At 35.8% G+C, this 22,500-nt stretch overlaps 1 protein-coding gene across 1 annotated transcript; it reads left to right on the plus strand.

Annotated features, from left to right (window-relative positions):
• Positions 1 to 218: 218 nt before the first annotated feature.
• plvapb (plasmalemma vesicle associated protein b) lies at positions 219 to 7,719 on the plus strand. Its single transcript, XM_042515607.1, has 9 exons — positions 219 to 728; positions 1,120 to 1,296; positions 1,920 to 2,010; positions 2,731 to 2,932; positions 3,026 to 3,245; positions 5,587 to 5,736; positions 5,987 to 6,115; positions 6,592 to 6,660; positions 7,310 to 7,719. Exons 1-8 carry the CDS (start codon positions 525 to 527, stop codon positions 6,619 to 6,621), a joined length of 1,203 nt encoding a protein of 400 aa, XP_042371541.1. The 5' UTR covers positions 219 to 524; the 3' UTR covers positions 6,622 to 6,660; positions 7,310 to 7,719.
• The last annotated feature ends 14,781 nt before the right edge of the window (positions 7,720 to 22,500 follow it).

Genomic DNA, 22,500 nt, shown 5'->3' on the forward strand with positions numbered 1-22,500 from the left:
ACAACTTCTTATTCAAAGCGTAAGTGTCTTAAAAACGTGTCTTTAAACCTTATTAAATCTTCCTGCCCAAAAAATTTCCATTTGTCCTGAGCACTCGGAAAATATGTGATAAATTGGGCAGCAATGCAGCTGGAGGCTGGAAATGTGACAGAGGTCGATAAGGGAGGAGGAGAGGGAGGGGAGGTGAGGGCTGGGCCAGGATGGACTGGAAGTGTGCTTCCAGCAGCATTTATAAACATGGCCCCTTTACACACCTAAGGGTCATTGTTTACATCCATCCATACGTGGCATTTGTGCCTCTATGTTTCTGCTCCCTGACAGTGAGACAGAGCTTTAAAAGACAGAGAAACAAACATCACCTTTTTTTCTTTCCACTTCTCCTCGACAGTGTTCACCTTGAAGCCTCCGCACCTGCTCTACATTGAAGATCACATCTAACCGGCCACCTTGTGGATCTGTAGCAAAAAAATTATTCCTGTTTAGATCTCGTGAAACCAACTGCCACCATTTCACCTCCAACAGTCATGTACAGCTCCAGCTACTCCCGGGCCAAGTTTGGCCTGGAGGCCAGAGAGCCCCTGCACAAGCCCAAAGGGAAGAGCTGTGGCTACTACATGAGGATCGTCTTCTTCTTCTCTTCTCTGATCCAGTCTCTCATCATCGTCAGCCTGGTGCTCTTCCTCATCTACGGACAGCCAGAGAAGTCTGCAGAGGAGAGGAGGGTTGAGGTCAGTGATTTCTTCTTGTATAATAACCCTAATTTATTTTATCAGATATTAAACAACATTCACAACTTTTTTTTTTAACGTGTAAAAATACTCTGCTTTAAATAATAATAATCATATGTGTGACAGTTTCTTAACAAAAAAATCCTGAAATCACAAAACTTTCAAGTAAAGTTAAAAACAGCAAAACATTATCTTTAGTGGAAGGAGACTTCAAGAAACTTAATTAGGCTTTAAAAAAAGATGGACTAATTTTTGCTGCAGCTTTTGATTCATTATCTCTAGTCTGTTGTTTCCGACTCACAGTTTCATGTGTATGAATGTGTATAAATGTCCAGAGCTGTATATTTTAGAAATGATGATGATGCTGAGTGATGTGATTGATGTTTTGAAGGAGCTGGAGCAGAACTTCAACAGGCTGAGCGAGAACAACATCCAGCTGAGGAAGGAGAAAGGCGAGCTGGGAGCTCAGCTGGGAGCTCGCACAGCAGAGAAAGCTGCTCTGGAAGGAGAGCTGGCGAAGCTGAAGACTGACGCCAACAATACAGAATATAGAATAAAAGAAAAATTAGTGAGTAGAGGACTTAATTATTATCATGCAGGTCATTTTAATCATATTTTAAAAAAACTTGTTTAAAAAACAAAAAGTTGAGTAATTTTTTATGTGCAAATTATACAAAATGATTATTTCTTTATGGAAGTAAGTAAAAGTCTTAAAGTATAATCATGAAAATTAACATGAAAATCACAAGTAAAAGTACTCAATTCAAATAAAAATAGTCCATGATTATCTAACTATATAATTTATGATTCCATTATTATTATTCATTCATTTATAACAAAAAAAGCAGGATTTTACTGTTGCCGTGGGCTGACTAACTTGAAACTTTATATTGGCCATCATAATAGCCCAGTGACACTTGAATTAAAAAATATTTTAAAATATTTGTTATGTTTCTAAACTGAATAACCTTAATGCCTACACACTAAATAAATGTAGTGGAGTAAAAACTTTAATATTTCCAATTATAAAGTAGTCATGGAGAAGTATAAAGTAGCATAAAAAAAATACCAAAGTACAGATAGTGAATATGCTTAGTTACATTTAACCACTACTGGTCTCTGTATTAATTAAAGAAAATCCACAACTATCCTGTAAATATATATATTAAATATATGTTTTTTTATTTATAGGCTAACTGTGAGAGAAATGCAGCAACACTTAGCATGATGGCGCGGCGTACCACGACTCCAATCCAGCCCCCTCCTGTGGTCACTACCAGTGGTATGTACGCCAAGTCCATTCTTTTCTGGAGACTTAGTGTAATTCTCTAATTTTGTTGAAACATTTTGAAAAAATGACTGTTGTTGAGCAGCCGCTGCATCAGAAATTACTGAACAATAATAATACTATTTAAACAGCATGTACAGTAAAAATGTGTCTAATTTAAAACAAGATGGTTGCACATAGGTTTTGAAATACAGTAAAAATAATTTTGGTAACAGATCCTAGTTTTAATTAATGGCTATATTAGTGGTTAAGAAATAATTTTCCTGTACTGTATAGATAAGTTAGAAGACATTAATATGAACACCTTTGGGTTATAAAAAAATATCGCTGTCAGGTATTTTAATTGTGGTGTAATTTATCGTTTATTACCTCTATTAATTATTTATAATTATTTGTACCAGTAGAAATGGTGGCTTATCAAGTGAGAGATTCATGAGCATTGATTAACGACCCTACTATTTAGTGCTTTGGATCTCGAAAAGGGTTTTTTTGATAAAAGAAATAATATCTGTGACAGATTTTTTTCAACCTGATATTCTTATTGATGTCTAATAACTAATGTCTAAATAATTAGTAAAACAAACATTAACAGCGCCATCAGATACAGTTTGTAAAAGGTTCATTGTTAGACAAGAATATTAATAAACACAAAATATGTCAATGTTTGCATCAATTTTTCTCGATGATAATGCTGTTTTCCACGAAACTCTCCAGGTGAAATGAGGACTTTGCAGACCCTCAACGCTCAGCAAAAAGCTATGATAAACCTCATCGAGGCAAACTTCACCCAGACGGTTCACTACCTGAGCCAGGACAGGGACAACGCTCTCAAAGACAGAGACACACATCACCAAAACGCCATTGCGCTGCGCAGGGACAACACTATGCTGAAGGAGCAGCTCACCACCTACACGAGGTACTGTGTGTTTCTCCATCTGCTCTGTGAGAATAATTAAAAACATTCAAATTAAACATAAAAACTTTTGTCTAATATGTTTTTTTTAACCAGGAAATGCAAAGAGGACTTTGCTCAGTCTTTGGATGGAATCAAAACGGTGACCAGCGAGTTCCTGAATAAGATCAACAACCTGTTTCCCCACCAGCTGACCTTTCACCTCACCTGTGACAGCCAGCAGGAGCAGATGGAGAAGATCAGAAACAGCTGCACGAACCTGTCAAGAGACGTGGAGAATAAGTTCCAGCTGTACTTAGACAACGTGGGCAACAAGGTGTGTGCGCTATATATTTTATGATTCAAGGTGTGTCTTGATTTGATATTATTTTAAATGACAAGTGGATCAGCAGCACTCAGTGTATGCTGAGTGCATACACAATCTAGAGAGGGATTAAGTAGTGAAATAAGTCTGTTGTTGCATTAATAAAAACAAATATAGACTTATAGTGGAGGGGTGGAAGATGTACTCGGATCCGCTACACATAAAAGTACTGCATCCAAAATTATATTCAGGCAAAAGTGCAGAGCAGTCAAGCAAAATATCCTAAAAGTGTCAAATGTAAAAGTAGTTGTACTGCAGAACAATGGTAATCTAGGTGACTGGTACAACATTTTAAAGGTAAAATTTTACCTGAAAAGTAACTCTTAAAGTAAAATGACAAATACATTTTGGAAAGTAAAAATTGCAATAATTATAATACATAATTAATTAAGGTAATTGTTCTCTCAAAGTACCTCAAAATTGTAGGTACTTTTCAGAGTTTGTTCTTCTCTCTTGTCGACCTTCCTTTAAACTCTGACGTAAAATTCCAGAGAACAAATTCAATGGGAAACCAGTTTCTCAGGGGAGGAAGTCAATCCGCTGCATCATTCATGATAAATCTACAGCTAAAGAGACAGACGTCCTCTGAGGTGAAGTCAGGGTCAAAGCAGAGGCGAAGTGTGTGTCACTGCTAATACAGCAGCACAGTACAGGACAAAAGAAGCATATCCTCAGAAAATAGCTTTGCTTTTTTTTCACTCTTAAGAGTAATATTTCATGTGGATACAACTTTTTTTCACTTCTCCTTACACCAAATATTTTGGTGTAAGGAGACTTTTTTGCACCAACTTTTGACACTGTCTGTGTCAGATTTCAGGTGGTAATTGTAAACTTTTTTGTCAGCCTTTTGTATTAGTTTTTTCCCATGCAGACAAAATTGTAAATCAACTTTGTTTCTTTTATTGTTTGTAAAGTGATAAGTAGATAACATGGACCAACGTTACACATCACAGAAATGATAGCCTAAGTTAGTCTGCTGTAAACTGACCAACACAAAAGTCAAGAAAACATACAATAAAAGCATAAAACAAACAATGATACAATAAAAAATATCATAATATTCATGACATCCATGACCTCTTATGTATGTAACTAAGGTGTATGTAACTAACTAAGGTGTAATACTACACATGTAGTTGAATTAATACCTCTCTGACAGGGTCAATCAAAACTGAACATTATTCAAAGGCAGACTTCATAGCTGTGCTGCATAAAATTTAGCTATTAGAGTGGCCAATGAGTGTTGATGTTCTTCAGAGGCGGGTACACAATAATTTAAATGTGAAAACATTATAATAGATAAAAGTATATGTAGCATAGAAAGGTTAGTGGTCTCTAATGACTCTAAATATGTACAGCAAGTTTACTTTTGCAACCTTGCTCAAAATTTAAACACATTTCTCAATATGAAAGTTGTAATCTAACATCAGACTGAGATATTTTACTCTAGAAAACATCTCAATAAATTCATTATTAATTAATTATTAAATGGGGTAGAGTCTTAGAGGAAAAGCAAAATGACATCAGTTTTGCTAGTAGTGAGCTATACAGTTGAATTGTTAAAACGTACAGTCGAATTTATGTAACTTACAAAACCATTATGTGGCTACATACATTCCACTGATTCAGCTCCATATTTGGTAATAAACAGTTAGCGTTCATTAGTGTCACTGGCACCTCAGCGTCTGATTTAGAGAGACATTAACCTCTGTGCTGTGGCCCCAGGGAGACATTTACTGTGACAGTGAGGAAAATGTACATTAACAAACACTCACATTGACAGATAGAAATAGAAACATGGTAAACAAAAACAGGTGCCATTATGTAAAGGCACCATCTGGAAACACATTTGGTTTAGTCAAATATGTCACATTTTTCCATCTTAGCCGATTACATATGAGGGAGTCTCCTACTTTCTGCTACGGAGTTAAGATAAGTAAATATTATTACTTTTTTGCTGTACAACGTAGTTGTTAAAAATCTGCAGCAGTGTGCTCATGACAGAACGAGCAATCTCAGCTAACCAGTCAAAAGTCAAACAGATGATAAAAATACAACAGATAATACATGACCCGCACCCCTCAGAGGATTATTTACATCCATGGAGGTAAGATATTGATAGTCCAAGAGGACTGTTGTGTATGTTATCATTTAATCCATTTATTATTTTGTTTTGACTTTTTTTTCTCTGTTACATGTTAAAATATGTCAAGCAATCAATCAATAAAAAAGTCTTGTGCAAAACAAGAATAATGTCAAATGAATAAATAAAAAATGAAAAATCTTCTTCCAGGTGGCTGAGATCCAAGCCAAGTCCAGTCGTCTGGAGGTGCAAAATTCACAGTTGACTTCTGAAGCGCAGGAGTGTGAACGCAATCGTGGTGAGATGATCGCTGAGACTGCCAAGCAGCTACAGCTCAAGCAAAAGACTCATGACGACCAGGTAGATCAAGTCTGTGCACTGATTTGTTTGCGTGGGTGAAAAATGGGAAAGAAATGAGAGATCCAAAGAACAAGCTGGTTTTCTCAGTATCCGGTTATGAAACTGTGACTGCCATTATAAAAAAATGATGATAATGTACTCCTGTTTCTGTTTTAACAAGAACTTTAATCATATGAGACAATCTAGGGTGTAAAAGTTTCTTTTTTCACATAGTTTTCTATTTGAAGTAACACATGCATATTTTGTTCAGGTGGAGAAATTACTGATTGAGCAGAACCGACTGAGAGAACAGAAGCAACTGCAGGAAGACAGTTTGGCCCTGAGAGATAAAGAGCTTCAAACCCTCCAGCGAATGCTCTCTGCTCAACCCAATTTTAAGGTGAAATAAATAGAAAGGATCAGACTTTTTTTTTTTTCTTTTTCAGTGCAGCCATATGAAAAGAAATTAGGGAAGGGAGCACTTACTAATGATTCAAACATTAATTTATTTAGGACAGATTTTCATTTTTGTGCTCATGTTAAGCATTCATCTAAGCTGCTCTTAGCTGCTGGCTAAATTTCCTGTACTTAACTTTTTGCCCCTGTGCTTTTAAGTAAGATTTACTGATTTAATGGACAGCAGCGCAGAGATAAGGTGATGCATGTGGACTGAACCGAAAATCTCAGAATCTGAGGGCAGCAGTAGCAGGGAAGCAAGATAACAAAACAAAAAACATTTTTATAGAGTCAGTAGTCTAAAAAACGTCCAATATCAAATTCCACAGTTATGAGAGTGAGTTGTAGGTGTGCATTCATCTGTACAAATATGGTATCTCAGTGAAATTTGAAACAATATGAACTTTTTTTGTTTTCCAGTCTGGTTTTCCTAAAGCTGCTGGCCTATAGGCATCTATTGGAGCACCTGGCATCAGCAAAACTCCAGCGGTAAGAATAACAACAATAATCAGATTATACTAGTTATATGAAGTGTGATTACTGTACAGCAAGTGCCATGTGCTTTTAGCTAAAACATAAAACCTGCATCTGAACATGGTAAACAGATAGAACATTAACCATGATCTCTTCTGCCTTTTATTTAGCATTTTACCATGCTAACATTTTCTAATTGTCACTAGACACAAATAATAGCTGAGGCTCATGTTAATGTCATAAGTTTTGCAGGTTTTTTCATAAACCAAAGTATTACACAGTTTATTTCAAATAATCCAACAGTTGTAGAGTTATTACATAAAAACCACCAATGTAAACCTAATGGTAGCTTGAGAAGAGAAGTCAGAGGACCATTAAAGTCAGTGTGATTCATTCTCTGGGGACATTATGACCCTTGCTGCTATGCTACTGGCAACAGTTAAAACGGTTAAAATAGCACAAAACATTTGGACTTTAGCTCACTTTCTCGAATGCTTGCACTTCATGTTATGTGTGTCTTAATGTTCCTTCGCCAATCTGTCATATTTGTTTAAACATTTTAATCTGTAAACTGCTTCAACATATATTCCAGTATCCAGAGACAATGAATACATTGTGCTGTCATTGATATATAATCATAATCGCCAATCTTTTTGTCTTCCAGGTGAGATGAAATGAACTAGCAGAGTAATAACAGACGGTGTAAGTGGTGTGTCACAGTGATCAACATTTTGGCTTCAAAAAACTTTCAAAGAACATTTATTTGTTCCTGATAGAACCCACTTCCACATAACCTGTAAATACTCTGAGCCCACATGAAGGACATATTTACTGTTGCTGGTCTGTGCATGCTTTGTTTAGCTCTATGTGGAATAGAAGCTTTATTTGTATTTTTCTTGTGTTTGAGAGAAAACATTAACTGTGAAAAGCCTTGGTATCTCCCAGGGTCAATGTACAAATTTCCCTGACAATGGTGTAAATATTTTTAATTGAGTTTCACTCACCGTGGTTTTTGTAGTTAAGAATTTATCTTAAGAATCTTATCTTTTTAATTAAAATTAAATTGACCTAAAACAGACTCATGCATTAACTTTAGAGTCCACTTGTTTTTCTCATTTTGGAAGACATACAATAGTATGACTTTTTTATGCTTTTCTGGATGACTTGCTTACAGTATGATGTTTTTAGGATATTTTGGACAACGTGCTATAGTATGACATTCTTTTTCTCGCTATTTTTGACGTTATGACTTTTAAGTTATTCTTGATGACTTGCTATAGAATGGCTTTTTTAGGCTATTTTGGACGACCTGCTATAGTAGGATGTTTTTAGTGTATTTATATAACATGCTATAAAAGGACTTTTTTAAGGTGACTTTTTCACACGATTTTTGAGTACATGCTATATCATGACATTTAAAGGGTATTTTGGGTGACATAGTATGGTATGTTTTTTTTTTTTTTTTACTATTTTTTACAACACGCTATAGTATGACTATTTTTTTTTTTTTAACTATTGTGGACAACCTGTTACTGTATCACACGGACAACAATTTGGACATGGCCATGAAGCATAAAATAGCGTGCCAACACCGGCCAAAGCAAAGAATGTCATAAAAACAGCCAAAACTAGCATGATAATGCATGTTGAAAAAATGACCAAAAAGGCAAGGCTATAGTATGGCTTAAAATGGCAAAATATATCATGTCCCCCAAAGAGCTTAAAATGCATTAAAACAGCACAAAATAACGTGCCAATACTCGCCATAGCATAGAATGTTGCAAAAACGGCTAAAAACACCACAATAATGCATGTTGAAAAAATGACCCAATGGCAAGGCTATAGTATGGCTAAAAATGTGAAAATATGACACATCCCAAAAAAAGCTTAAAATACCTTAAAACAGCATAAACTACTGTGCCAATGTTCGCCATAGCATAGAACGTTGCAGAAACGGCCAAAAATACCATAATAATGCATGTTGAAAAAATGACAGAAAAGGCAAGGCTATAGTATGGCTAAAAATGTGAAAATATGATATGTCCCAAAAACAGCTTAAAATGCCTTAAAACAGCATAAAATAACGTGCCAATCCTCGCCATAGCATAGAATGTTGCAAATACGGTCAAAAACACCAAAATAATGCATGTTGAAAAAATGACCCAAAAGGCAAGGTTAAAAATGTGAAAATATGACACGTCCCAAAAACAGCTTAAACTGCCGTAAAACAGCATAAAATAACGTGCCAATCCTCACCATAGCATTGAATGTTGCAGAAACGGCCAAAAATACCATAATGATGGAATGTTTCAAATACGGTACAAAAACACCAAAATAATGCATGTTGAAAAAATTACCCAAAGGCAAGGCTATAGTATGGCTAAAAATGTCAAAATATGACACGTCCCAAAAACTGCTGAAAACACATCAAAACAGCATAAAATAATGTGCTAACAAACGTCATAGCATAGGAAGTTGCAGAAACAGCCAAAAACACCATAATAATGCAAGGTGAAAAAATGACCAAAAAGGCAAGGCTATAGTATGGCTAAAACTGGGAAAATATGACACATCCTAAAAACAGCTTAAACTGCCTTAAAACAGTTTAAAATGACGTGCCAATACTCGCCATAGCATAGAACGTTGCAGAAACGGCCAAAAAAGCCATAATAATGAATGTTGAAAAAATGACAGAAAAGGCAAGGCTATAGTATGGCTAAAAATGTGAACATATGACACATCCCAAAAACAGCTGAAAATACCTTAAAACAGCAAAAACTATTGTGCCAATATTCGCCATAGCATAGAATGTTGCAGACACCAAAAATACCAAAATAATTCATGTTGAAAAAATGACCCAAAAGGCAAGGCTATAGTATGGCTGAAAATGCCAAAATATGACACGTCCCAAAAACAGCTTAAAATACCTTAAAACAGCATAAAATACTGTGCCAATACTCGCCATAGCATAAAATGTTGCAAAAACAGCCAAAAACACTATAATAATGTATGTTGAAAAAATGACCGAAAAGGCAAGGCTATAGTATGGCTAAAACTGTGAAAATATGACACGTCCCAAAAACAGCTTAAACTGCCTTAAAAAAGCATAAAATAATGTTCCAATACTCGCCATAGCATAAAATGTTGCAAAAACAGCGAAAAACACCATAATAATGTATGTTGAAAAAATGACCCAATGGCTAAAAATGTGAAAATATGACACGTCCCAAAAACAGCTTAAACTGCCGTAAAACAGCATAAAATAACGTGCCAATCCTCACATAGCATTGAATGTTGCAGAAACGGCCAAAAACACCATAATGTTGTATGTTGAAAAAATGACCAAAAAGGCAAGGGATGGCTAAAAATGTGAAAATATGACACTTCCCAAAAACTGCTGAAAACGCATCAAAACAGCATGAAATAATTTGCTAACAAACGCCATAGCATAGACTGTTGCAAATACGGTCAAAAACGCCAAATTAATGCATGTTGAAAAAATGACCGCAAAGGCAAGGCTATAGTATGGCTAAAACTGTGAAAATATGACACGTCCCAAAAACAGCTTAAACTGCCTTAAACAAGCATAAAATACTGTTCCAATATTCGCCATAGCATAGAATGTTGCAAAAACAGCGAAAAACACCATAATAATGTATGTTGAAAAAATGACCGAAAAGGCAAGGCTATAGTATGGCTAAAAATGTCAAAATATGACACGTCCCAAAAACTGCTAAATACACATCAAAACGGCATAAAAAAATGTGCTAACAAACGCCATAGCATAGAACGTTGCAGAAACGGCCAAAAACACCATAGTAATGCATGTTGAAAAAATGACCGAAAAGGCAAGGCTATAGTATGGCTAAGTATGGCTAAAACTGTGAAAATATGACACGTCACAAAAACAGCTGAAAACAATTCAAAACAGCATAAAATAATGTGCTAACAAACACCATAGCATAGAACGTTGCAGACACGGCCAAAAATACCATAATAATTCATGTTGAAAAAAATGACCCAAAAGGCAAGGCTATAGTATGGCCAAAAATGTGAAAATATGACACGTCCCAAAAAACAGCTTAAAACTGCCTTAAAACGGCATAAAATAACGTGCCAATCCTCACCATAGCATTTAATGTTGCAGAAACGGCCAAAAACACCATAATAATGCATGTTGAAAAAATGACCCAAAAGGCAAGGCTATAGTATGGCCAAAAATGTGAAAATATGATACGTCACAAAAACACCTTAAAATACCTCAAAACAGCATTAAATAGTGTGGCAATACTCGCCATAGCATAGAATGTTGCAAATACGGTCAAAAACACCAAAATAATGCATGTTGAAAAAATGACCCAAAAGGCAAGGCTATAGTATGGCCAAAAATGTGAAAATATGACACATCCCAAAAACAGCTTAAAACACATCAAAACAGCATAAAATAATGTGCGAACAAACGCCATAGCATAGAACGTTGCAGAAACGGTCAAAAACACCAAAATAATGCATGTTGAAAAAATGACCCAAAAGGCAAGGCTATAGTATGGCAAAAAATGTGAAAATATGACACGTCCTAAAAACAGCTTAAAATAACTTAAAACAGCATTAAAATGACTTGCCAATACTCGCCATAGCATAGAATGTTGCAAATACGGCCAAAAATACCATAATAATGCATGTTGAAAAAAATGACCGAAAAGGCAAGGCTATAGTATGGCCAAAAATGTGAAAATATGACACGTCACAAAAACAGCTGAAAACAATTCAAAACAGCATAAAATAATGTGCTAACAAACACCATAGCATAGAACGTTGCAGAAACGACCAAAAAAACCATAATAATACAAGGTGAAAAAAATGACCGAAAAGGCAAGGCTATAGTATGGCTAAAACTGTGAAAATATGACACGTCACAAAAACAGCTTAAACTGCCTTAAAACAGGATAAAATAATGTGCATATCCTCGCCATAGCATAGAAAGTTGCAGAAACGGCCAAAACCACCATAATAATGCCATGTTGATACCCAAAATTAGTATGGCCAAAAATGTGCATATTGAAAAAAATTACCGAAAAGGCATGGCTATAGTATGGCCAAAAATGTGAAAATATGACACATCCCAAAACAGCTTAAAAACACATCAAAACAGCATAAAATAATGTGCGAACAAACGCCATAGCATAGAACGTTGCAGAAACGGCCAAAAAACACCATAATAATGCATGTTGAAAAAATGACCCAAAGGCAAGGCAATAGTATGGCTAAAAATGTGAAAATATGACACATCCCCAAAAACAGCTTAAAACACATCAAAACAGCATAAAATAATGTGCGAACAAACGCCATAGCATAGAACGTTGCAGAAACGGCCAAAAAACACCATAATAATGCATGTTGAAAAAATGACCCAAAAGCAAGGCAATAGTATGGCTAAAACTGTGAAAATATGACACGTTCCAATAACTGCTGAAAACACATCAAAACAGCATAAAATAATGTGCTAACAAACGCCATAGCATAGAACATTGCAGAAACGGCCAAAAACACCATAATAACGCATTTTGAAAAAAATGACCGAAAAGGCAAGGCTATAGTATGGCTAAAAATGTGAAAATATGACACCTCCCAAAAACAGCTTAAACTGCCTTAAAACAGCATGAAATGACGTGCCAATCCTCGCCATAGCATAGAACGTTGCAGAAACATCCAAAAACACCATAATAATACATGTTGAAAAAATGACCCAAAAGGCAAGGCTATAGTATGGCTAAAAATGTGAAAATATGACACGTCCCAAAAACTGCTGAAAACACATCAAAACAGCATAAAATAATGTGCTAACAAACGCCATAGCATAGAACGTTGCAGAAACGGCCAAAAAACCCATAATAATACATGTTGAAAAAATGACAGAAAGGGCAAGGCTATAGTATGGCCAAAAATGTGAAAATATGACACGTCCCAAAAAACAGCTTAAACTGCCTTAAAACAGGATAAAATAATGTGCATATCCTCGCCATAGCATTTAATGTTGCAGAAACGGCCAAAAACACCATAATAATGCATGTTGAAAAAATGACCCAAAAGGCAAGGCTATAGTATGGCCAAAAAAACGCTGTGAAAATATAGAACGTTGCAGATACGTCACAAAAAATGCACCTTAAAATACCTCAAAACAGCATTAAATAGTGTGGCAATACTCGCCATAGCATAGAATGTTGCAAATACGGTCAAAAACACCAAAATAATGCATGTTGAAAAAATGACCCAAAAGGCAAGCTATAGTATGGCCAAAAATGTGAAAATATGACACATCCCAAAAACAGCTTAAAACACATCAAAACAGCATAAAATAATGTGTGCGAACAAACGCCATAGCATAGAACGTTGCAGAAACGGTCAAAAACACCAAAAAAATGCATGTTGAAAAAATGACCCAAAAATAATGCATGTTGAAAAAATGCAAAAGGCAAGGCTATAGTATGGCCAAAAATGTGAAAATATGACACGTCCTAAAAACAGCTTAAAATAACTTAAAAAACAGCATTAAAATGACTTGCCAATACTCGCCATAGCATAGAATGTTGCAAAACGGCCAAAAACCATAATAATGCATGTTGAAAAAAATGACCGAAAAGGCATGGCTATAGTATGGCCAAAAATGTGAAAATATGACACGTCCCAAAAACAGCTTAAAATACCTTAAAACAGCATAAAATAATGTGCGAACAAACGCCATAGCATAGAACGTTGCAGAAACGGCCAAAAACACCATAATAATAATGCATGTTGAAAAAATGACCGAAAAGGCAAGGCTATAGTATGGCTAAAAATATTAAAATATGACACGTCCCAAAAAACAGCTTAAAATACCTTAAAACAGCCTAAAATAATGTGCCAATCCTCGTCATAGCATAGAATGTTGCAAATACGGTCAAAAACACCAAAATAATGCATGTTGAAAAAATGACCCAAAAGGCAAAGCTATATGGCCAAAAATGTGAAAATATGACACATCCCAAAAACAGCTTAAAACACACATCAAAAATCCTCAGCATAAAATAATGTGCGAACAAACGCCATAGCATAGAACGTTGCAGAAACGGCCAAAAAACACACCATAATAATGCATGTTGAAAAAATGACCCAAAAGGCAAGGCTATAGTATGGCCAAAAATGTCAAAATATGACACGTTCCAATAACTGCTGAAAACACATCAAAACAGCATAAAATAATGTGCTAACAAACGCCATAGCATAGAACGTTGCAGAAACGGCCAAAAAAAACATAATAATGCATGTTGAAAAAAATGACAGAAAAGGCAAGGCTATGGCTAAAACTGGGAAAATATGACACGTCCCAAAACAGCTTAAACTGCCTTTAAAACAGCATAAAATAATGTTCCAATACTCGCCATTGCATAGAGAATATTGCAAATACGGTAAAAAAACACACCACAATAATGCATGTTGAAGAAATGACCGAAAAGGCAAGGCTATAGTATGGCCAAAAATGTCAAAATATGACACGTCACAAAAACACCTTAAAATACCTCAAAATAGCATTAAATAGTGTGGCAATACTAGCCATAGCATAGAATGTTGCAAATACGGTCAGAAACACCAAAATAATGCATGTTGAAAAAATGACCCAATGGCAAGGCAATAGTATGGCTAAAAAATGTCAAAATATGACACGTCCCAAAAACTGCTGAAAACAAATCAAAACAGCATAAAAAAATGTGCTAACAAACGCCATAGCAGAGAATGCTGCAAATACGGCCAAAAATACCATAATAACGCATGTTGAAAAAATGACCGAAAAGGCAAGGCTATAGTATGGCCAAAAATGTGAAAATATGACACGTCCTAAAAACAGCTTAAAATAACTTAAAACAGCCTAAAATAATGTGCCAATCCTCGTCATAGCATAGAACGTTGCAGACACGGCCAAAAATACCATAATAATGCATGTTGAAAAAATGACAGAAAAGTAAGGCTATACTATGGCTAAAAATGTCGAAATATGACACGTCCTAAAAACTACTTAAAACATGTCAAAACAGCATAAAACAGTGTGCTGACACACGCCATTGCATGGGATGTTGCAAAAACAGCCCAAAAAACCATAATAATGCATGTCGTAACCTTGACTTTGCCTGACCGTGGAGATAGCTGTGCTGATGTTGCGACCCTGCCTTTGGTTGTGCTCGTGCTGTGGCTGTACTGAAACTATGCCCCCCGCTCGCCCTGATCGTGGTCTGGTCCTGGTTGTGCCGATGCTGTGATCTTGCCTTTGGACACTTCCCTATCAACATGTGCATGAGACTCTACCATTACCCTCAACATCATCACAGAGTGCAATTAATGATTTCACACCTATCATTATTGTAATATGACATGCATAAGTTTCTACTATTGCTGTGCCTCTCTCCCCCTCTCTCAAACTCTCTCTCCCCTCTCCTACCCTCTCTCTTTCTCTTTCCTTTTTGCCATGATTGTATTTAAATTTTGTTATTAACGACATCTATTTGCACATCTGTCCGCCTGGAAGAGGGATCCCTCATCATCCTCTACCGCTCTTCCTGAGGTTTCTTCCTTTTTTTCCCCCCTTTTCAGGGGTTGTTTTTCGGGAGTTTTTCCTTGGGTGATGTGAGGGTCTAAGGGCAGAGGGATGTCGTAAAATGTACAGCCCACTGAGGCAAACCATGTTTTGTGATAATGGGCTCTATAAATAAAATTGACTTGACTTAAATTGACTTGACATGTTGAAAAAATGACCGAAAAGGCAAGGCTATAGTGTGGCTGAAAATGTCTAAATATGTCACAAAAACAGCTTAAACTGCCTTAAAACAGCATAAAATAACGTGCCAATACTCGCCATAGCATAGAATGTTGCAGAAATGGCCAAAAACACCATAATAATGCAAGTTGAAAAAATGACCGAAAATGCAATGGCTAAAAATGTGAAAATATGACACGTCACAAAAACAGCTTAAAATACTTTGAAACAGCATTAAATAGTGTGGTAATACTCGCCATAGCATAATTTGTTGCAAATACAGTCAAAAACCCCATAATAATGAATGTTGAAAAAGTGACCCAAAGGCAAGGCTATAATATGGCTAAAAATGTCAAAATATGACACGTCCCAAAAACTGCTGAAAACACCTCAAAACAGCATAAAATAGCTTGCTGACACACGCCATAGCATAGAATGCTGCAAAAACAGCCACAAACACCACAATAATGCATGTTGAAAAACTGACCGAAAAGGCAAGGCTATAGTATGGCCAAAAATGTGAAAATATGACACGTCACAAAAACAGCTTAAACTGCCTTAAAACAGTATAAAATAACGTTCCAATCCTCACCATACCATAGAACATTGCAGAAACGGCCAAAAACACCATAATAATGACTGTTGAAAAAATGACCGAAAAGGCAAGGCTATAGTATGGCCAAATATGTCAAAATATGACAAGTCCCAAAAACACTTCAAAATGCTTTACCAACAGCATAAAATAACGTGCCAATACTCGCCATAGCATAGAATAGAATATAACACATCCAGTTGAAAATACCTAAAATCAGCTTAAAATAGCATGCCAATACTTTCCATAGCATAGAACGTTGCAGAAATGTCCAAAAACACCATTATATAGCATGTTGAAAAAATGACCCAAATGGGGCTATAATAAAAGGCTATAGTATGGCTGAAAATGTGAAAATATGACACGTCACAAAAACAGCTTAAACTGCCTTAAAACGGCACAAAATAACGTGTCAATACTTGCCATAGACTAGGACCTTGCAGAAACGGCCAAAAACACCATGATAATGCATGTTGATAAAATGACTGAAAAGACAAGGCTGTAATATGGCTAAAAATGTCAAAACATATCATGTCCCCAAAACAGCTAAAAACACCTTAAAACAGCATAAAATAGCATGCCAACACACGCCATAGCATAGGATGTACACCATAATAATGCATGTTGAAAAAATGACCCAAAAGGCAAGGCTATAGTATGGCTAAAAAATTAAAAACATGACGCATCCCAAAAACTGCTTAAAATACCTCAAAAAAAACATAAAATAGTGTGCCCAGAAACGCCATAGCATGGTATGTTGCACAAAAAGCCCAAAACACCATGATATAGTGTTTTGAAAAAAAACCCAAAAATGCCACAGTGAAAAATGTCAAATAGTGACATGCCCAAAAAACAGACATGAAATAGCATGCCGAGACACGCCATAGCATAGAATGTTGCAGAAATGGCCAAAAACACCATAATATAGCATGTCCCAAAAACGACTGAAAATGCCATACTACATTATATCATCAAAGATGTCCCCAAAACACACAAAAACTACATAGTATACAATTTTTTCAAAAATTAGTATTTTGCAAGACCTACTATAGCATTACGTTTTGGGGTACTTTGGATGACATGCTATACTTCTAAGACTTTTTTTTTTTTTAGCAATTTTACATCATATGATATAGTATGAGGTTTTTAGGGTAGTTTGGATGATAGTATTTAGTATGTCTTTGTTGGGCTATTTTGAATTAAATGGTATAGTATAACATTTTAAGGCTATTTTTGACTTTGTGCAATAGTATGACTTTTTTTAACGCTAACATGCTATAGTATAACTTTGTTTTTGGCTGTTTTGGATGTCATGCAATAGTATGACTATTTTAGGCTATTTTTGGCAGCCTGCTATGGTATGACTTTTTAAAGCTTTTTTGGACAACATGGTATCGTATGACGTTTTTAGGATATTTTGAATGATATCTTTTGTATGACTTTTTTGGGGCTATTTTGGATGACCTGCTATAGTATGACTTGTTTTTACAATATTTTCAACAACATGCTATAGTATGATGTTTTTTACGCTATTTTGGACGACCTGCTATAGTATGACATTTTAAGGCTTTTTTGGTGTCATGCTATGGTATGACTTTTTTAATGCTATTATGGACAACATGTTATAGTATGGCTTTGTTTTTGGCTGTTTCGGATGTTTGGGTTATGAGTGATCAGAGTTTTTTAAGCTATTTTGGACAACCTGCTATATTATGACGTTTTTAGGCTTTTTTGGACAACATGGTACAGTATGACGTTGTTAGGGTATTTTGGATGGCATGATTTATTATGACTTTTTTGGGCTATTTTGGATGACCTGCTATAGTATGATGTTTTAACGCTATTTTGGACGACCTGCCATAGTATGAAATTTTTAGGCTATTTTTCACGTCATGCTTTAGTATGAATTTTTTTATGCTATTATAGACAACATGCTAGAGGATGACTTTTTTTTGTCTCTTTTGGATGACCTGCTATAGTATAACCTTTTTGGGTTTTTCGTGACGGCTTTCTACAGTATGACTTTTTTAGGCTATTTTGGACACCATGCTACAGTATCACTTTTTTGGGCTATTTTTGATGACCTGCTATAGTATGACATTTTAGTTTACTTTGGACAACACACTATAGAAAGACATTCTTACGATATTTTTGATGGCATCCTGTAGTATGATGTTTTCAGGGGATTTTGGACAACATGCTATGACTTTTTTAGGCTATTTTGGATGACATGCTACAGTCTGACTTTTTTGGCAAAACATGAGACAGCACCCGGAGCCGTGGGGATTGCCGCACATAGCGGCAGCGGAGACGAGTATGGATGGTTTTCTGTCAGCGTGGGGAAGTCCTGCTCATCCAGGATGCTCAACTGGTTGGTGGTCTGAATTTCAAAGGGGGGAAAGGGACGCGGGCGAAACTTCTTCCCCTTGCTGTTGCTACATATGATGGACCAGGACTCCTGGTTGAGAGAGGAGCTGTGGATTTTTGGATTTGGTGTGAAAGGGGGCCTTTTTCTTTGGTTTTGCTCCCTACTGTTGCCAGAGGTCCTGACTGACTACTATTGACATACTTTTATCAGTTCTTCTCATCATCAGAGCACATTTTGGAAGGGTTGTTAAATCAATAAAATAAAAAAAAAAGCTCCTTCCGAACAAGCATTGTTAATGGACACACTTTTTTAACAGACCGTGAGGAGATTTGCACAGCTTTTAACAGTCATTTTGCTGACTCTGGACTTCTTTTTGAGAACACTACATGTCAACTGAATGATATCCTCGAACCCCTTTATGTACAGGCCAATACTTATCCACAAAGCGTCAGTTTGTCCTCCATTAGTCTTGAGGAAGTTATTTATGCATTACTTACTTTTGATAATAACAAATCTACTGCTAGTGCTGATAATTTAGATCCCTTTTTTCTTCAACTGTCAGTGCCGTTAATTACAGAATGTATAACTCATATTCAACTTCACCATCTCTACTGGAATAATCCCTACAGTGTGGAAAACAGCTTATGTCCTCCCATTACACAGAAGTAGTGACAAAACCAATCTAAATACCTATTGCCCCTTCTCCAGATTATGTTGCCTGGTCAAAATCTTGGAATCCTTCTCCTTTTTTTCAATACGCTCTCCCTATCAGTCTGGCTTCAGGCCCATGCACAGTACCATATCTGCAACTTCTCTGGTTCTTAATGACATTGCGCTGGCCATGGATAACAAAATGTCTTGTGCTGCTTTGTTTATTGATGTATCTAAAGCATTTGTTACAGTTGACCATTCACCACTTTTCAAAAAAACTGTCTTGATTCCCTCAGTTGCCTCTAATCTGATAACTACTTATCAAATAGATTATGTTTTAAATTTGATGATGTTAACTCCGATTTTCTAAACATTGCTAAATGTGTTCCACAGGGCTCAGTATTAGGTCCCATACTGTTCTCAGTTTACATAAATGATATTGGCCCCATCTTCAAATCTTGTAAGTTTCATCTTTACGCGGATGACTTGCTTTTGTATTGTTCTGCAAAATCTGTTCAGCCAGCCATTAGTTGCCTACAGTCTTCTTTTTACTGCCTCCATAAGTTAGCTTTAAACTCAGAAAAAAACATTGGATGCAGTTCACCAAAGCTAATAACTCAGAATCTTTTCTTTTTAATCTGTTTTAATCGGCTGGCCTCATTTGGCCGTGAGGCATGACCAGCACTGGTTTTAATTAATCTATAAAGCTTTGAAACAGATGCTTCCTCCCTATATTTCATCTCTCTCAATTCTGAAGTCACATAATCTGGGTACTCGGTCACAGAATAGCTTGTTACTTCACATTCCCCAAATCAGAAATGAACTAGGAAAAATGTCATTTTCTTACAGTGCACCTTATACATGGAATAATCTGCAAAGGAACTTAAACTTGGACGCTCTTCCATCATTTCGGCTATTCACATGCCTTTAGATATTGCTTTACTCAAGTGTAAATGTTTTTAATTATAATTTCTACACCTTACCATGTTTTCCTGTATTTTTATTTTTCTGTAAGGTAAAGATGGATGTACCATGGCTCATATTAACCCCGCCCCCTAACTGCATTGCACTGTGTAATAGAACAGAAACACTAAATGATAACCAGGTGCTCTTCCCTCCACCCCCAACCATATTAATTCCCAGGGAAAATATTTTAGCAAGCTAGCATTGTATATGAAAAAAAATACAGGTTAATTTAGAAAGAACAAATGTTTGCGATTCCTTCTATGTTGCATCAGTAACCTCATGAGTATACACTCCCAGTCTGACTGCACTGATGGATGTAACTTTACAGGTGAGTCAGTCTGCCCCCTGTCCTCAGGAAATCCTTTGTTTAATATGAACTGTTTTCAATCCCATGAGTGTGTCACGTGGAATCCAAAACAGACACGCACACCAACTTTGAGTCTAATGGGTACAGGGTGGAACCGAACATACTGGACCCCGCTACGTCAATGTCACGTCTCATGACAGCCATTAATCATAACTACAGGAAACTGACAGACAGAAAAAGTTACAAGTACCACCTCCTTTCAAAATTAAATAGACTGAAATGAGTGAGGAGTATTAATCTGTGTTGCACATCTTTAAAGTTTTAGCCATTTAATCTATTAACTTAGTAAAAGATACACACTGAGGATTAGTATAAAATAATAACTTTTTGTAAATATCAAAACATCCATTTATAAAGTTAAATTTGTTCCTATGAATACAATTATCTCATTTCACTGTATCATTTACTCTTTTGTCTCCTTGTCTTGATTGAAATATCTAAACTAATTAGTACATTGATTGCCATGCAGTCTTCTTTTCTCCAGAGGATAAATCCTAGTGTGTTTGGCTTTTCCTATGTCGCCACCAGTAGGTTAAAATTTTCACTTATCCAGTGAAAAACCTTTACATATAGTGGATGGATTTCCACTAGAAACTATTTGTTAACTCTTCAAGTCTTGTTTTTTGTTATTACTTTTATTATCTTCATGCCATTTTATGTCATAAAGAGTGCATTTTTTACTGAAAGATCATATATAAATAAAGTTGTTTTGCAAAATGACTTGTAGTAACATTTATATTTTACTATGTTTCAGCTGATGTAATCATTTCTGGGAACAAATTTCAGACCAATTATAATTTGTCAAACTATGTTATTATATTTGTTCTCTGACCACCAGTTCAAGATAAAAAAAACAAAACAAACAAAACAAACAAAATGTTTAATTTTAAATATTATAGTTCAAAGTTCTTGTTTGGGTTTTTCAGCTAAGAAAAACACTACTAGATGATTTTTATTTTTTCTCTTTCATATAGCATGCCAACAATTGCTAATAAGCAGGACACATAAGTACAGCTGAGGCTGATGGGACTGTTAGTAGTTTTATAGCACTGGACAGGTCTAAATTTCAACTTGATAATAGTGCTTGAATAAAAGTTAAGGGATGACGAAAGTTATTACAGTTCCTTTTCTATGGGTCACACTTGATTCAGAACCACAAGTGTGAATGTCACAGTGAAGCTTAAAAAGTAAGTGAGTGATTGCCACCAGTTTACACTATTAAGATACATCCTCTGGGGACCATGATTTTCTATACAAAACTTTATGGCAATCCATATTATATTATTGTGACATTCCTGTCTGTACCAAAGTGGTGGATCATCAAAACATGCCTATTCTTCTCAAAATAAGATATCAAAATGTATTGTTTAGAAATCATTTTACAAAACCCAGGATTTGTTTTGGCAATTACAATCCTATACATTTTGACATTTGTCTTAAACAATATGATCCAGGATTTCACAGACAGGCAATACTTCAAAGACAAACTGGACTCCAAAATTTACTGCCAGTTATTTCTATGACAGCAAGTCCCACTTTTAGCTTAAACTCCCTCGGTGCGGTAATTTATCAGGGTGAACATGAAAGAGGGCAAAAAGACTGACAGGGCAGAGCGGAAAGAGGAAGGGAAAGGTAGCAGAAAAACGAACGAACGAGTTGCGCTGCTGTACAGCAGGGCAACTGTCGTCAGAGACTGGGAGAGAAGAAACCAACTGGGGAAGAAGGGTGAGGAGTTCAACAGGGAAACATAAATATTTGATCGAGGCCAGATTGACAAGGGAACAAAGAGCACTGCCTCCAAAAACGTCCCTTTCCCACAGAGCAGAGAAGGCAACTAGCTCACTCTGACCTTTGCTAAATACTGTATTTAAATTATGTTACGTTTTATGGTTGGAGCTGGACTCAAAATGTAGTTTAAACTGGAATAAATCAGAGCTATATGTACTTGTACTCATTGTGACAGCAGTTATTGTTTAGCAAGAATTCAACCTTATCAGTTCAGTCTTTAGGTAATACTTCTTTAATGTTATGATGATATTATAAATGTGAAGTGCATAATGCTGTAAAAGGTGACATAAATTATTAAGGACTATCTATAAAACTGAACTTATTACTATTTATTACAA

Source organism: Plectropomus leopardus, chromosome 3, assembly GCF_008729295.1.
Source record: "Plectropomus leopardus isolate mb chromosome 3, YSFRI_Pleo_2.0, whole genome shotgun sequence".
NCBI lineage: Eukaryota > Metazoa > Chordata > Actinopteri > Perciformes > Serranidae > Plectropomus > Plectropomus leopardus.

Excerpts from the sequence above, each read along its gene's own strand:
- plvapb (XM_042515607.1), top strand. The coding sequence starts at position 525 with ATGTACAGCTCCAGCTACTCCCGGGCCAAGTTTGGCCTGGAGGCCAGA. Across the intron at positions 1,297-1,919 it reads ATAGAATAAAAGAAAAATTA|GCTAACTGTGAGAGAAATGC; the intron begins GTGAGTAGAGGA and ends TTTTATTTATAG. Across the intron at positions 3,246-5,586 it reads TAGACAACGTGGGCAACAAG|GTGGCTGAGATCCAAGCCAA; the intron begins GTGTGTGCGCTA and ends ATCTTCTTCCAG.